General features: G+C 43.4%; 3 protein-coding genes across 3 annotated transcripts in view; 1 reads left to right on the top strand and 2 right to left on the bottom strand.

The window, feature by feature from the left end:
• The window catches only part of LOC140755366 (uncharacterized), a gene marked incomplete at its 5' end in the record, with an annotated part of 35,835 nt that extends 31,508 nt beyond the window's left edge, over positions 1-4,327 (bottom strand). The window contains one exon of the mRNA XM_073090561.1: positions 1,784-4,327. Coding sequence (XP_072946662.1) covers positions 1,784-4,327 — 2,544 coding nt within the window. The remainder of the gene's footprint in view (positions 1-1,783) is intronic.
• Positions 1-15,574, top strand: part of LOC140755632 (uncharacterized) — a 224,412-nt gene that overhangs the window by 90,266 nt on the left and 118,572 nt on the right. The window lies entirely within an intron of this gene.
• Positions 4,209-9,852, bottom strand: LOC140755365 (uncharacterized). The gene is made up of 4 exons (XM_073090560.1): positions 9,823-9,852; positions 9,258-9,291; positions 5,850-5,986; positions 4,209-5,791 (listed from the first exon to the last, which is right to left on the bottom strand). Exons 1-4 carry the CDS (start codon positions 9,850-9,852, stop codon positions 4,331-4,333), a joined length of 1,662 nt encoding a protein of 553 aa, XP_072946661.1. The 3' UTR covers positions 4,209-4,330.

Here is a 15,574-nt window from a genome sequence, read left to right as displayed (position 1 = left end):
CGTTCGGCTTTGAAAGGCTTAGATTCCATTCTGTCAATCTTCACTGTAGAGTATCCATCAAGGTACAGGTTTTGAATCATAAAGGTTATGTGTTGTGGGACTCCCATCTCCTTCATTACCAAAAACATTTTCTCCCAGCTAACGCAATCAAACGCCTTTGCATAGTCAATAAAGCAGAGGGCCATAGGTATATTAAATTCTCTGCTTTTTTCTATGAGCTGTCTTATGTTTAGTATCTGTTCCCGTGTACCTCTGCCCTTGACGAATCCTGCTTGTTCCTTTGCGATTTGCCTGCCGATGTAGTGCTCAAGTCTCTTATTTATTATGTAAAGCAATACCTTACTTCCATGAGTACGAGTACGAGTTACATGAGTACGAGTACTTTTAACACAGTACAAAAGTACGAAGAGCAAAAAAGGGCTTACTAAACAAATTATACAATTTATTACTTGCACAATTCCTGCTCGTTTGTCTATATAAGGTACATAAGACTGGAGTCAGTGTACGAGTACCGTTGGTATTCGAGTATCACTGGTACTCGAGTATCACTTATTAGCGAGTATGCGAGTTTATGTAAGTACTCGAGTCCTGATTCGAGTCGACCTGACTCGGCACATCTCTACTTACAGTGGGTTGCATCGAAAGCCGGTTCATAGTAATAACTATGACGTTAACGATGGAATATCTATGATGCACCATTCTGTGTCATGTTCATGTCATTTGTGTCGCTGTCACCGCAATCTTTAGTCGACGTTGACATATACGGTTGACAAATACAGTAAAATTAAACGATCGAAATCGAGCGGTTAATGTTAAGTGTTAGTTATGACGTGATTTCAACCAGAACTAAAATGGTGCAACGTATTAATTTTTTAACCGGTTTGTTAGGCTTTTGTAAATGTTAAAGTTACATGGTGCAACCCACCCTTAATGCTAGCGCTAGATTTAGACCGTTACGTAACGTTATTTATAATATAAAACCCCAGAGCCAAATTATGAAGAGCAGATTTATACATTGCAAAACAGTTTATACCGGTAGGCGCGTGCGTTAGGTAAGAAAAATGCGAATCGAAATAGATGCTGCAAAGGCTCAAAAACAGTTATTTCACTGTAACTTTGTGGTGCAATGTTACGAGTATTATAGTCCGCGCCAAACTTCTTGTCCGCTCTGAAGTTGTTCTCTATTCGGAGCGGACTAAAAGTATGGCGCGGGCCACAATAGCTTATGCTATTTTGAGTAAACTGTACTTGAAGTGTAAAAAGTAATTTAATAACTGGTTTTCATCCTTTGCACACCGTTTTGGGTACTGTCTAGTACCTTGGCCATAATAGTTGTTACGCTAATAATAATAGGGGTAATACCAACAACATCTTTGGCAGCAGTTGTAGTAGGGATAGTAGTTATTATAATACCAAGGATATCCACAACCGCAATTATACCAAGGATAATAGTAACTGGAGCCAATATATCCACCTCCACTTCCGCCTCCTGAACTACCTCCACTGCCGCCTCCAGATGGAGGAGGAGGACCTCCAATACCGCCCCCTGAACCACCTCCACCGCCACCTCCTGAACCACCACTATATCCACCATATCCACCATAACCATAATACCAAGGACATCCGCAACCACAACCGCAATTATACCAAGGATAATAGTAACTGGAGCCAATATATCCACCGCCAGATCCGTCACCACCTCCGGAACCAACGCCATTTCCAACTTCAGAGCCACCTCCTTCACCACCTCCATAGCCAACACCATGTCCACCTCCGTGGCCACCGCCATATCCACCTCCGTGTCCACCTCCGTAGCCGCCACCATATCCACCGCCATATCCACCGCCATATCCACCTCCGTGTCCACCTCCGTAGCCGCCACCATATCCACCGCCATATCCACCGCCATATCCACCTCCGTGTCCACCTCCGTAGCCGCCACCATATCCACCGCCATATCCTGCTCCTTCACCACCTCCGTAACCACCGCCATCTCCACCTCCGTAGCCACCGCCCTGTCCACCTCCGTATCCACCGCCCTGTCCACCTCCGTAGCCACCGCCCTGTCCACCTCCGTAGCCACCGCCCTGTCCACCTCCGTATCCACCGCCCTGTCCACCTCCGTATCCACCGCCCTGTCCACCTCCGTAGCCACCGCCCTGTCCACCTCCGTATCCACCGCCCTGTCCACCTCCGTAGCCACCGCCCTGTCCACCTCCGTAGCCACCGCCCTGTCCACCTCCGTAGCCACCGCCCTGTCCACCTCCGTATCCACCGCCCTGTCCACCTCCGTAGCCACCGCCCTGTCCACCTCCGTATCCACCGCCCTGTCCACCTCCGTATCCACCGCCCTGTCCACCTCCGTATCCACCGCCCTGTCCACCTCCGTAGCCACCGCCCTGTCCACCTCCGTAGCCACCGCCATATCCACCTCCGTAGCCACCGCCATATCCACCTCCGTAGCCACCACCATCTCCACCTCCGTGGCCACCACCATGTCCGCCTCCATGACCACCACCATGTCCACCTCCGTGGCCACCACCGTGTCCGCCTCCGTGGCCACCACCATGTCCGCCTCCGCTGGCACCTCCAGATCCACCTCCTGAACCGCCTCCACTGCCTCCGCCTGAACCGCCTCCACTGCCTCCTCCAGAGCCACCTCCACTGCCTCCTCCTGAACCGCCTCCACCACCGCTACCACTTCCGCCTCCTGAACCACCTCCACTGCCACCTCCTGATCCACCTCCACTGCCACCTCCTGACCCGCCTCCACTGCCCCCTCCAGATCCACCTCCTGATCCGCCTCCACTGCCACCTCCAGATCCGCCTCCACTGCCACCTCCAGATCCGCCTCCACTGCCACCTCCTGAACCGCCTCCTGCACCACCTCCACTGCCACCTCCAGAACCTCCTCCACTTCCACCTCCTGAGCCACCTCCAGATCCACCTCCTGAACCTCCTCCACTGCCACCTCCAGATCCACCTCCTGAACCTCCTCCACTGCCACCTCCAGATCCACCTCCTGAACCTCCTCCACTGCCACCTCCTGAACCGCCTCCTGCACCACCTCCACTGCCACCTCCAGATCCACCTCCTGAACCTCCTCCACTGCCACCTCCTGAACCGCCTCCTGCACCACCTCCACTGCCACCTCCAGAACCTCCTCCACTTCCACCTCCACTGCCACCTCCAGATCCACCTCCTGAACCTCCTCCACTGCCACCTCCTGAACCTCCTCCACTTCCACCTCCTGAGCCACCTCCAGATCCACCTCCTGAACCTCCTCCACTGCCACCTCCAGATCCACCTCCTGAACCTCCTCCACTGCCACCTCCAGATCCACCTCCTGAACCTCCTCCACTGCCACCTCCTGAACCGCCTCCTGCACCACCTCCACTGCCACCTCCAGATCCACCTCCAGATCCGCCTCCACTGCCACCTCCTGAACCGCCTCCTGCACCACCTCCACTGCCACCTCCAGAACCTCCTCCACTTCCACCTCCTGAGCCACCTCCTGAGCCACCTCCAGATCCACCTCCTGAACCTCCTCCACTGCCACCTCCAGATCCACCTCCTGAACCTCCTCCACTGCCACCTCCTGAACCTCCTCCACTGCCGCCTCCAGAACCGCCTCCACTGCCACCTCCAGATCCACCTCCACTGCCACCTCCTGAACCTCCTCCACTGCCTCCTCCTGAACCGCCTCCTGCACCACCTCCACTGCCACCTCCTGAACCTCCTCCACTTCCACCTCCTGAGCCACCTCCAGATCCACCTCCTGAACCTCCTCCACTGCCACCTCCAGATCCACCTCCTGAACCTCCTCCACTGCCACCTCCTGAACCTCCTCCACTGCCGCCTCCTGCGCCACCCCCATGGCTGCCACTGTACCCCTCTGTGTAGGTACTGCTATATGCATCAGCGTAGCTGTTACTATGTGCCTCTGCGTAACTGCTGCTGTATCCACTTCCGAAGCTACTACCTGCACCGCCCCCAGATCCACCTCCTGATCCACCTCCACTGCCACTTCCTGAACCTCCTCCACTGCCACCTCCTGAACCGCCTCCACCGCCGCTACCACTTCCGCCTCCTGAACCACCTCCACTGCCACCTCCTGAACCTCCTCCACTGCCACCTCCTGAACCGCCTCCTGAACCACCTCCACTGCCACCTCCTGAACCACCTCCACCGCCGCTACCACTTCCGCCTCCTGAACCACCTCCACTGCCACCTCCTGAACCTCCTCCACTGCCACCTCCTGAACCTCCTCCACTGCCGCCTCCTGAACCGCCTCCTGAACCACCTCCACTGCCACCTCCTGAACCGCCTCCTACGCCGCTACCACTTCCGCCTCCTGAACCACCTCCACTGCCACCTCCTGAACCACCTCCACTGCCACCTCCTGAACCGCCTCCACCACCGCTACCACTTCCGCCTCCTGAACCACCTCCACTGCCACCTCCTGATCCACCTCCACTGCCACCTCCTGAACCGCCTCCACCGCCGCTACCACTTCCGCCTCCTGAACCTCCTCCACTGCCACCTCCTGCACCTCCTCCACTGCCACCTCCTGAACCTCCTCCACTGCCGCCTCCTGAACCGCCTCCTGAACCACCTCCACTGCCACCTCCTGAACCGCCTCCACCGCCGCTACCACTTCCGCCTCCTGAACCACCTCCACTGCCCCCTCCAGATCCACCTCCTGATCCACCTCCACTGCCACCTCCTGAACCGCCGCCTGAACCGCCTCCACCGCCGCTACCACTTCCGCCTCCTGAACCACCTCCACTGCCACCTCCTGATCCACCTCCACTGCCACCTCCTGACCCGCCTCCACTGCCCCCTCCAGATCCACCTCCTGATCCACCTCCACTGCCTCCTCCTGAACCGCCTCCACCACCGCTACCACTTCCGCCTCCTGAACCACCTCCACTGCCACCTCCTGATCCACCTCCACTGCCACCTCCTGAACCGCCTCCTGAACCACCTCCTGATCCACCTCCACTGCCCCCTCCATATCCACCTCCTGAACCGCCTCCACTGCCACCTCCAGAACCACCTCCACTGCCCCCTCCAGATCCACCTCCTGAACCACCTCCACTGCCTCCTCCTGATCCGCCTCCACTGCCGCCTCCATGACCACCTCCATGTCCGCCTCCGTGGCCACCACCATGTCCGCCTCCGTGGCCACCACCATGTCCACCTCCATGTCCGCCTCCGTGGCCACCACCATGTCCGCCTCCGTGGCCACCACCATGTCCGCCTCCATGTCCGCCTCCGTGGCCGCCACCATGTCCGCCTCCATGACCACCTCCATGTCCGCCTCCGTGGCCACCACCATGTCCACCTCCGTGGCCACCACCGTGTCCACCTCCGTGGCCACCACCATGTCCGCCTCCATGACCACCACCATGTCCACCTCCGTGGCCACCACCGTGTCCGCCTCCGTGGCCACCACCATGTCCGCCTCCGCTGCCACCTCCAGATCCACCTCCTGAACCGCCTCCACTGCCTCCTCCAGATCCACCTCCTGAACCGCCTCCACTGCCTCCTCCAGATCCACCTCCTGAACCGCCTCCACTGCCTCCTCCTGAACCGCCTCCACTGCCCCCTCCAGAGCCACCACCACTGCCTCCTCCAGAGCCGCCTCCACTGCCTCCTCCAGAGCCACCTCCACTACCACCACCTGAACCTCCTCCGCTGCCACCTCCACCGCCGCCTCCCGAACCACCTCCACCGCCGCCTCCCGAACCACCTCCACCGCCGCCTCCCGAACCACCTCCACCGCCGCCTTCCGAACCACTTCCACCGCTAATTTCAGTTACTGAACTGGAATAACTTGCACTTGCACTTTGTGAGCTTTGCTGTTGTTGTTGTTGACTGTAGCTCAGGTGACTCTCGTCATTTCCGAAGTCCTGATAGCTTGATGAAAATGAGGAGCTTGATGACTGTTGCTGGCTTTCTTGACTTGAGCTGAACGCTGTTTCTGAAAATGATTACATGTGCATTGTCAGTTTTGTGTTATTTATGTGCATGAATGATTGAAACAATAAATCAGACATATCTGTAGTGGCGCACTCAATGTCGGAACCGGAGAGGAATTGTTGAGTGAGGCCCGGAGCAGAAAGTGCAATGGAGGCCCCCAGTTTGGGTTTAAAGAATTTATTTCTCATGAAGACTTACAGTCACTTACATGAGAACAATTGTTAGCTAAATATATTAGTCGTTCGTTTAATGAATCGGCTGCTGCTACCCTCATTTAATACATTTTATTACTAACTTGTAATGCTTAGGTAATTATTTGTAATATATTCCTTTAGTTTTACTTTGAATGCATTAAATGAGTCAGTTTTCTTTATAGTTTTTGGAAGTTTATTGTATAACTGTGCTCCTTCAAAGGTGATATTTCTTTTTCCATAATTAGTTCGAATCTTAGGTATAGCTAAAAATCTCGCTCGACGCGTCAGTTTAAAAAGTTATTTTCTACATATTGATGTTCCTTTTTTAATAAACACTTGCTTTCACGTAGCTAATATGTGTAGAATGTGATTTAAATATGATTGACGTTTTGACGCATTAGTCGAACGCATATATCGATACCTTAGGGTTCGTACACAAAACTGCGATGCGACGTCGCATCGCAAAAATCTGCGAGCTCCCTCGACGCATCGCAAGAACTTGCGAATTGATTCGCATCGCACAGTGGTTGTTGTTGTTGGTCACCCTGAGAGACGCTACGCCGCACGATATCGCATCGCAGCAATTCGCATCGCAATTTTCTGCGTTGCGAATTCGCATCGCGTCGCATCGCAGTTTTGTGTTCGAGCCCTTAATTCGCAAATCAGCCGGTCGTGTGAACGGACCCTAAGCAATAAAGCCTCCAGAACCCCTTCTCCCATAAAAATGTACTACCACATACCGACTAAAATACTACCTCAAATTACGATGGATAACTACCAAGTTATAGATACCTATCTACTCTAAAGTAGGTTCTGAAGGTGGTAGAACCCTTTGTGGTTCGACTCCGGCGGCACCACCGCCACACCTATTTCTACCTAATAACTGCAGTGTTAGGTGCTGCTGTGTTCCGGTTTGAAGGGTGTGGTAAGGGAGAAAGACTTTTCCGAGGCATTCCAGCTTAGTCCTCAGGGGTAGCGGCGCATCTGTGGCCGACCTCAGTAGGAATATCTAATCGTATCTGGGGTTTATTACAGATGTCCATGGGCGGCAGTAGCCACTTACCATCAGGTGGACTGCATGCTCGTCTGCTACTCTCATATTATAAAAAAAAAGGTAGACTCGAGCCCCACGTAATAAACAACGGCCCTCTGAAAGTTTACCGAAACAATAAAAGATCCTCGTCATCGTTTTCTTCGCCTATCATTTATTGTTATTTATATGACTACTTATGTATAATAAAACAAACAACATACCGTGATATCCAGAATAGTCTGCAAAGAGAAAAGTTTGTTCAGTAAAAAACAATCATAATAAAGAGGAGAAAATCTTCTAAAGATTTCACTTTGGTAAGGGTAGGGGTGGTTTGGTAAGCGTTTAAATGAATGGCTTCTTCTTAATAATTTTTACAGCCTTAAAGAATTTTTAGACAATTTATGAATGTATTACTATTATATTAATTAATTGCATGACTAATAATGTTTGATATTTATATAAAAAATAATAATTGTGATGTGTGTATTAATCTGACAATTTGTTATTTAATATTATAAATAATATTGTAAATATTTTTGGTCTGACTGTATATTTGCACGCCTTAAAGGTAAAATAAGAGGAAATAATACTTTGTGTTAACACCCACTGTACCTTATTTAGCAAATTAAGATTATGATTATGATTATAAATAAAAGTGGGACTGTCCTTGTATTAGCGAAAAAAAGGTCGCAAGAACCAAACAACCACTGAAATATTATATCCGTCAGCGATAAATGTCTATACTCAACACATTTATAAAACTTTGTAAAATTCAATCAACTTTTTAGATTTTTAGAGAAAATTAGTTCACCCGGGAAACGTTGTGTTGCCATATAAAAAATGTAACGGGTGAACAACTTTTATCACTTAGGGGTATGAAAAATAGATAGTAGTCGATTCTCAGACCTACTGAATCTAATATATAAAATTCTCGTGTCACAGTTTTCGTTGCCATACTCCTCCGAAACGGCTTGACCGATTTTGATGAAATTTTTTGTGCTTATCCGGTATCTATGAGAATCGGCCAACATCTATTTTTCATCCCCCTAAATGTTAGGGGTAGTACAACCCTATTTTTTTTTTTATTTATATGGCAATACAACGTTTGCTGGGTCAGCTAGTATGCATATAAAATTTAGTGAAAATCGGTAAAGCCGTTTCGGAGGAGTACGGTAACTAACATTGTGACACGAGAATTTTATATATAAGATCTCATAATCTGTTAAGTACCTGTATATCATATACGGTAGATAACTTAAAATGCCTCTAACGTAATCACTGGGTATAAAAGATGCCTCACAGAACATTTTACACTGAACTTTGATGAGTAAAATACGTCAGACACTGAATCACAAACCAATAGCTACTTAATGCACAATTAAATTATAACTTTACGAGCTTTTGCCCGCGGCTTCGCTCGCGTTACGAAGTAATATTTTCATCCCCTATTTTATCCCCTAGGGGGTAGAATTGATCAAAATCCTTTCTTAGCGGATGCCTACGTCATAACATCTACCTGCATGCCAAATTTCAACCCGATCCGTCCAGGGGTTTGGGCTGTGCCACTATGTCAGTCAGTCACCTTTGAGTTATATATATTTAGATTGACACAACTTTGCAAATCGATATAACTGTAGTCGAATTAACTATATTTGCCCGCTACTTCATGGTAACTTTATTTTTGAACAAACACACTGCACAACACGAAACGCGAGTCGCCATAATGATTTTTTCTAGCTGTCACTACGGCGCCCGTTCCCGCGCTTTCTTATTTATTTCCGTGCAACGAATTAATTCCTAAATTCGGTGTAATTGTTATCGATATAAAAAAAAACATTTTTCTGTCATTATAGCATTTTGAAACCTTTAAATTTAAATATTTTAATGATAATTCAATTTTTCTTCAAATTAAAACTTTATTTAATTTATTATAATTTAAAAAGAATTTGACCATTTCATATTTATTACAGTGGCGTAAAGTTTATTTTCCTGGTTGAAGGGTATAGTATTAATATGAAATTAAGTAAATAAACGTTGGTACATACCTGGGCTAGGCTTGGCTCGCGCCAAGGCTAAGCACTGTAACATAAATAAAGAAAGTATTAATACAATATTTAATAGATGAGTAGACATAATATGTAGTACAGAAAAAGTCCTTACTAAATACATAGATTAGTAAAGATACTTCGCCGCCTTGAAATTGAATGAAGCCACAAATGGCTTATTAGTAAGTTCTTTTTTTGAATTGTTGACAAATAAAAACATTTTTAGAGAAAATTTACGTTTAAATTAAATTATTAAATTTACGTAGAAATAAATTATTTCTATTCTGCCTAACAACAGCAGTGTTAAGCGCTGCTGTGTTCCGTTTTGAAGGGTGTGGTAAGGGAGACATACTTTTCCGAGGCGTTTCAGCTTAGTCCTCAGGGGTAGAGGCGCATGTGGCCTCAGATAGGAATATCTAATTACTTTTGGGGTCGATTACAGATGTCCATGGGCGGCAGTAGCCACTTACCATGAGGTAGACTGTATACTCCAATACTCCGATATTGTAAAAATTACATACATCAAGCTAATAAATGTGGTAAATATAAAAATATATTGACTTACCGTTAAACCCAAGAGTAGTAGTAACTTCATTTTGCCAAAGCATACCATTTTCGAAAAATACTATCGCTTTTATACTAAAACTAGGTTTTAGTACTCTATAGATGAATACTAGTAAATAATGAACATAATAAAAACACTTGTACTAATAAAAATATTTTTATTTAGAGATCCGCAGCGCAATGAAGTGGCCCAATGACGTAAGTATAGTCCGTAAAACTGCTAGTCCGCTCTGAATATAGAAATGAATAGCGTCGCCATAGCAAATTGTATGACTACACCTGCAACAACTTCAGAGCGGTCTAGCCGGTGTCCATCGAAAGCTACGTTGCTTATTTGTAAATTATACTTTATTATTTTTTTATTGTATTTTTGACACTGACAGTCATGTATTACATTACGACATCTTAAGCTAACTTAATCTTTATATATATATTTCTTATGTGCGTGTGTATGTCACTGAACTCCTCCTAAACGACTGGACTGATTTTGATGAAATTTGTTGTGTGTGTTCAAGGGAACTTGAGAATTGTTTAGATTCACAATTTAGTGCGTGGAAAAAGGTTTTTTTTAATAATTTTTAATTCGTAAGTAGTTGTTGATTTTGGAATGTTTCACATTGGATTCGACGGACTTCGCTACCATCGCAGTTTCAAATATTCTATCTATTTTTCAAACCCGTAAGTGATAAGGGTGAACCTTAACATTTTTTTTATTTATATGGCAACACAACGTTTGCCGGGTCAGCTAGTATAATATATATTAATTATCTAGACTTTGCCACCAATTTGTGTATTAAAATACATTAGACAAGTTTTTAAGTTATTGAATTGTATCTCAATGTACATTTTAGTGTGTTTTAGTAGTTACATATTACAAGGTGTTATATTTTTTTTCAAATAAGGATTAATTAACTTTTACTTTCAATTTAATTCTTATTTTTTCTTTTTTATTATTATAAATACAAAAAAAAACTAATTAAACTTATAGCCTATGTCACTACCACAATTTAGACGAATCCAACGACACCTCATATGTTAATCTGTCAAGCCGTTTGTGCTGCAGCGTGACAAAGAATGAGACAAACATACATAATACAGATTACTTACCCTTCGTAAGGATAAAAAACAACTCCGTCATCAATCAATCACTAACAACCCCATTACTGTCCCACTGCTGGGCACGGGTCTCCTCTCAGAGTGAGAAGGATTAGGCCATAGTCCACCGCGCTGGCCAAGTGCGTATTGGTAGACTTCACATACCTTTGAGATTTTTTTTAATCTCTTAGGTATGCAGGTTTCCTCACGATGTTTTCCTTCACCGTTTAATTAATAATTAATTTCTAATACGCACATAACTGAAAATCAGACGTGCCTGGGATTTGAACCTCGGACCCCTCGATTGAAAGGCCGACTTCCTTAACCACCAGGCTATCACTGTTTTTTTTAAAAACAACTCTGTAAATCCACGGAACCACTATAAATAAATTTAATAATGTTTTTATTCGACTACAAAAGAATTGAATAACAATTTAATTGAATAATTTTATTGTCTATTTATATTTTATATTGTTTTATTAAACAATAACATATTTAATTAATAACAAACAATAATGTCACCTTTTGTAATAACAATGTTATTTTCTTGATTAACATATCAATGATTATATTGTTATTATAATAAAATAATTGTCTTCAGGTCTTAATAAGGTCTTAAAAAGGGTCAATGTGACTTCTATACAACTAATTATAAAGTCAAGTTCATTACACAAAAGCACATGTGCACACACGTAATATACAGGGTGAATTTTTCAAACGGGCCTTCAGGGCAAAATCCGAAACTATAAGGATTTGCTAAAAATGCTGAAAGGAGTTACGAGCCCGTTTTGAATAAAAACTATAAATGCATCATTACTTTTTTAAATAACTTTTCCCTAACCGGGAATCGAAGGAGTTCATTTTGAAAAAAAATACAAAAATCTGGGAAGTAATGATAAATGACAAACTAAAGGAAAAGCCTCAATTTTAAGAAAATACACATTTTTTCATATTAATTTGGCAGTTAAGTTCCCGCCATTCATCAATTTAAACATTTCGTGTATTAACAATTTTTTGGCTCAATGTTTCAAATCATTCGAAAGCGGACGTTTTGTTCTCCAAGAATTTATATTTTTATGTCCGACTTAGTTAAGTTTATTTTAAGGACCATTATAATAGATTTGACTTGCTATGGGCGGAGTTTCGTTTAATACAGACGTAAAGTTGACTATTTGCAAAACTGACTTTTTCGAGTCAAATCCAAGTGATTACTAAACAAAGAGATAAAGAAAATCATATTTAACGTTTAAACGAAGTTGTAAACAACACACAATAAAATTTTTCTATTTAATCAGTTATCTATTTCTATTAAAAAAATAATCCTAAAAAAGGCGGTAACTTATTTGCCAAACTATTACTTTCTCTTATTAAGCCGTAAGTCCTGGTCTTAACATCGAATAATTAGTCGATTAACCAACAAATTCTTCAATGGTATGACTTATGTATGTTTCTAAAGAATTATACATAAATCATTTGAGATACGCCGCTATCCCTGAGGACTAAGCTGGAGCGCCTCGGTAAAGTCTGTCTCCCTTACTTCAAACCGGAGCACAGCAGCGCCTAACACTGCTGTTATTAAGTAGAAATAGGTGTGGCGGTGGTGCCGCCGGAGTCGAACCACAAATGGTTCTACCACCTTCAAAATCATCCTTTGTTTGATCCTGGCGACTTTTTTTGCCTTACAAATACCGTAATGACTTTACGACAACTATTTCTATCTGTCTACTGCTGTCTGTCTATTTTAGTTCCGAATGTAAACTCATTATTCCTGAAAGACTATTTTACATAATAAAAGATTCAATAACAAGTCCATTCTTTATTTTCTCTGACAATCCTTTCTATGACATTTATTCTCTAAAACATATAATATCTATACTATCTATTCTAATATTATAAAGAGGAAAACTTTGTTTGTTTGATTGTAATGAATAGGCTCAAAAAGTACTGGACCGATTTTAAAAATTCTTTCACCATTCGAAAGTTACATTATCCACGAGTAAAATAGGCTATATTTTATATGAAATATATTTGATAAACAGATTTTGAGGCGGTACAAAGTTTGCCGGGTCAGCTAGTCCTTTTATATTTTTACTAGCTGACCCGGCAAACGTTGTGATGCCATATAAATAAAATAATGTTAAGGGTGAACAACCCTTATCACTTAGGGGTATGTAAAATAAATAGTAGCCGATTCTCAGACCTACTGAATATGCATATAAAATTTGGTGAAAATTGGCAAAGCCGTTTCGGACGAGTACGGTAACTAACATTGTGACACGAGAATTTTATATATAAGATATAGTTTCCTGCTATATTGGTACTCACCAGCAACTAAATTGACGAGAACTATCTAAAAAGTATTGTAATGAAAATATACCCTTACACTAAGGGTTGGGAACTGAGCTTGGAGGCCCTCAGGACTGGCGGACTAAGGTCGGAGGCCCGCGGTGGAAAGTTGAAAGGATGCCCTTGTGTAAAAAGTTGATTTGATTTGATAAAATCTGGGATTGTGAAAATCAGGGCCAAGTCTACCTGCTCATGGCATTCGCTGAGTTTGTCCTCATTCAAGTTTGTTGAAGCACATAGCATGTAATAATAAACAAATTTATTGAGTATTAAACAAAAAAATGTGAGCCGTCACGGGACGCCTGGCAGATGTGAAACATCGACATTATTTTGTAAAAGTAATATGCAGAAAAGAACATATTGTGATAGGAACTAAATATGTCATAATGATAAAATAAAATATTACGATTTTTTTCCAGATAACGATGACTATTTATTGAATAAACATTTATTTTCATTAAATACAAAAAATTACGAATTTATTTCAAATCGTGACAACTTAATTCGTTTAATCAGTGGTCGATTGCGCATGGCGACGCGTCGCTACACCGTACACACTACTGCATATAGACTGTATATATATACCATCGTATAGCGTGGCGACGCGTCGCCACACCGTACACACTACTGCATATAGACTGTATATATATACCATCGTATAGCGTGGCGCCACGGCATGCGTCGCCACGCCAGAAATCGGTTTTACGTGCGGCTATAGAAGCTTCACATCAAAAAGAAGTTTAGTTATGTATTGTATTGTTTTACTCTTGAATTTTTTTAAGGAATATTTTTTAAATTGATTGTCTTATTTATTATTAATTAGTTTAGTAACCGTGCAGTTTGTTTATTTATTTTGTCTATTTGCATTTGTACTGTGTGTACAATTGCAAATAAGGTTGCCTTCATTCCATTTATCAGGTTCGAAAAGCACCCCACACTTTTTCCACAATTATACTATTTACTGTTCCTTATTTGATTCTTAGATTGAAAATTATTTTCTACTTTTTAGTTGATTTTATCATAAAAGCGTGTTTTTTAGTTTTTTGAACTATAATTATTTGTAACTGATACACATTTCATAGATTGTTTGGTTCTGACGATCTTTAGCAACTGTTTGGAGGCCCCCAGAATCGGAGGCCCAGGGCGGGCCGCCCCTTACGCCCCCTTAAGCCGCTAGAGCCTCAGGACCAGGGTTACTACCATCTCTTAAAACAAAATTATTTTAATCATACTTTTACTATTTTTGCAGGAAATTTAATTTTTTAAGCAAAATATGACAATTTCAGTTGGTTTTATACGATGGATAAGCGAAAAATTAATAAGGGTTTAAGTTTGTTCAACTGTGTATGACGGAATATTTTACTGTTTTAAGGAGGAAATACAACTATCCTGAACTATGATGGTTTTTAGAAGATGGTGATAGGCCCCCAGGAGCCCGGGGCGGACCGACCTCCTTTAGTACGCCAGTGCGTCATAGAAACACATGTGACATTGATACCTTGTAATCAAAGGTGAACTTTCCTTTGTAAAAACACAATGCATATAATAAAATATTATTAATCAATAATATCATTCCTTCTTTTGTTCATACAATAATAATGTTATAAACAATAAAAATATCATATTAATCATAAAAGTCATTTATTTTAGTACTTACTTGATGTTCCGTAGGTATAATTAGGTTTAGTTTATCTCCTTAATAATCTATCTTTTGATCTATCCAATGTTTTGCCTACTAGAGATCGACTAATCCCAGGCAGGCACCTCAGTTTTTTCAAAGTTATGTGCGTGTTAGAAATTAATTATCACTTGCTAAACGGTGAAGGAAAACATCGCGAGGAAACCTGCATACCTGAGAGATTATATCTGTACTCTGGTTATTTTTACATCTTATATATAAAATTCTCGTGTCACAATGTTAGTTACCGTACTCCTCCGAAACGGCTTTACCGACTTTCACCAAATTTTATATGCATATTCAATAGCTCTGAGAATCGGCTACTATCTATTTTTCATATCCCTAAGTGATAAGGGTTGTTTACCCTTAACATTTTTATTTATATGGCAACACGTTTGCCGGGTCAGCTAGTATTAATATAAGAGTATATGTTAGAGTAGTAGACAAGCGTGCAGTCCACCTGATGGCAAGGCGACTGCCATCCATGGTCATCTATATCCAACCCCAGATAGGTTTAGAGTGTTACCTACGCTGGTCATAAGTTAGAACGCCTACAAACTCCGAACGTGAGGACTAAGTTGGAACTCCTCGGAAAAGTATGTCTCTGTTACCCTTCAAACCAGAACACAGCAGC

This window comes from Epargyreus clarus, unplaced genomic scaffold (assembly GCF_041222505.1).
Source record: "Epargyreus clarus isolate Ecla_fem2 unplaced genomic scaffold, WU_Ecla_fem_2.2 ptg000033l, whole genome shotgun sequence".
Lineage (NCBI taxonomy): Eukaryota > Metazoa > Arthropoda > Insecta > Lepidoptera > Hesperiidae > Epargyreus > Epargyreus clarus.
This window is presented reverse-complemented; position numbering and strand designations above follow the sequence as displayed.

Coding starts and splice junctions, on each gene's coding strand:
- LOC140755365 (XM_073090560.1), bottom strand. CDS start 9,852: ATGAAGTTACTACTACTCTTGGGTTTAACG. Junction 9,292..9,822: donor TACTACTCTTGGGTTTAACG/GTAAGTCAATAT, acceptor TTTATGTTACAG/TGCTTAGCCTTGGCGCGAGC. Junction 5,987..9,257: donor GCGAGCCAAGCCTAGCCCAG/GTATGTACCAAC, acceptor AATCATTTTCAG/AAACAGCGTTCAGCTCAAGT.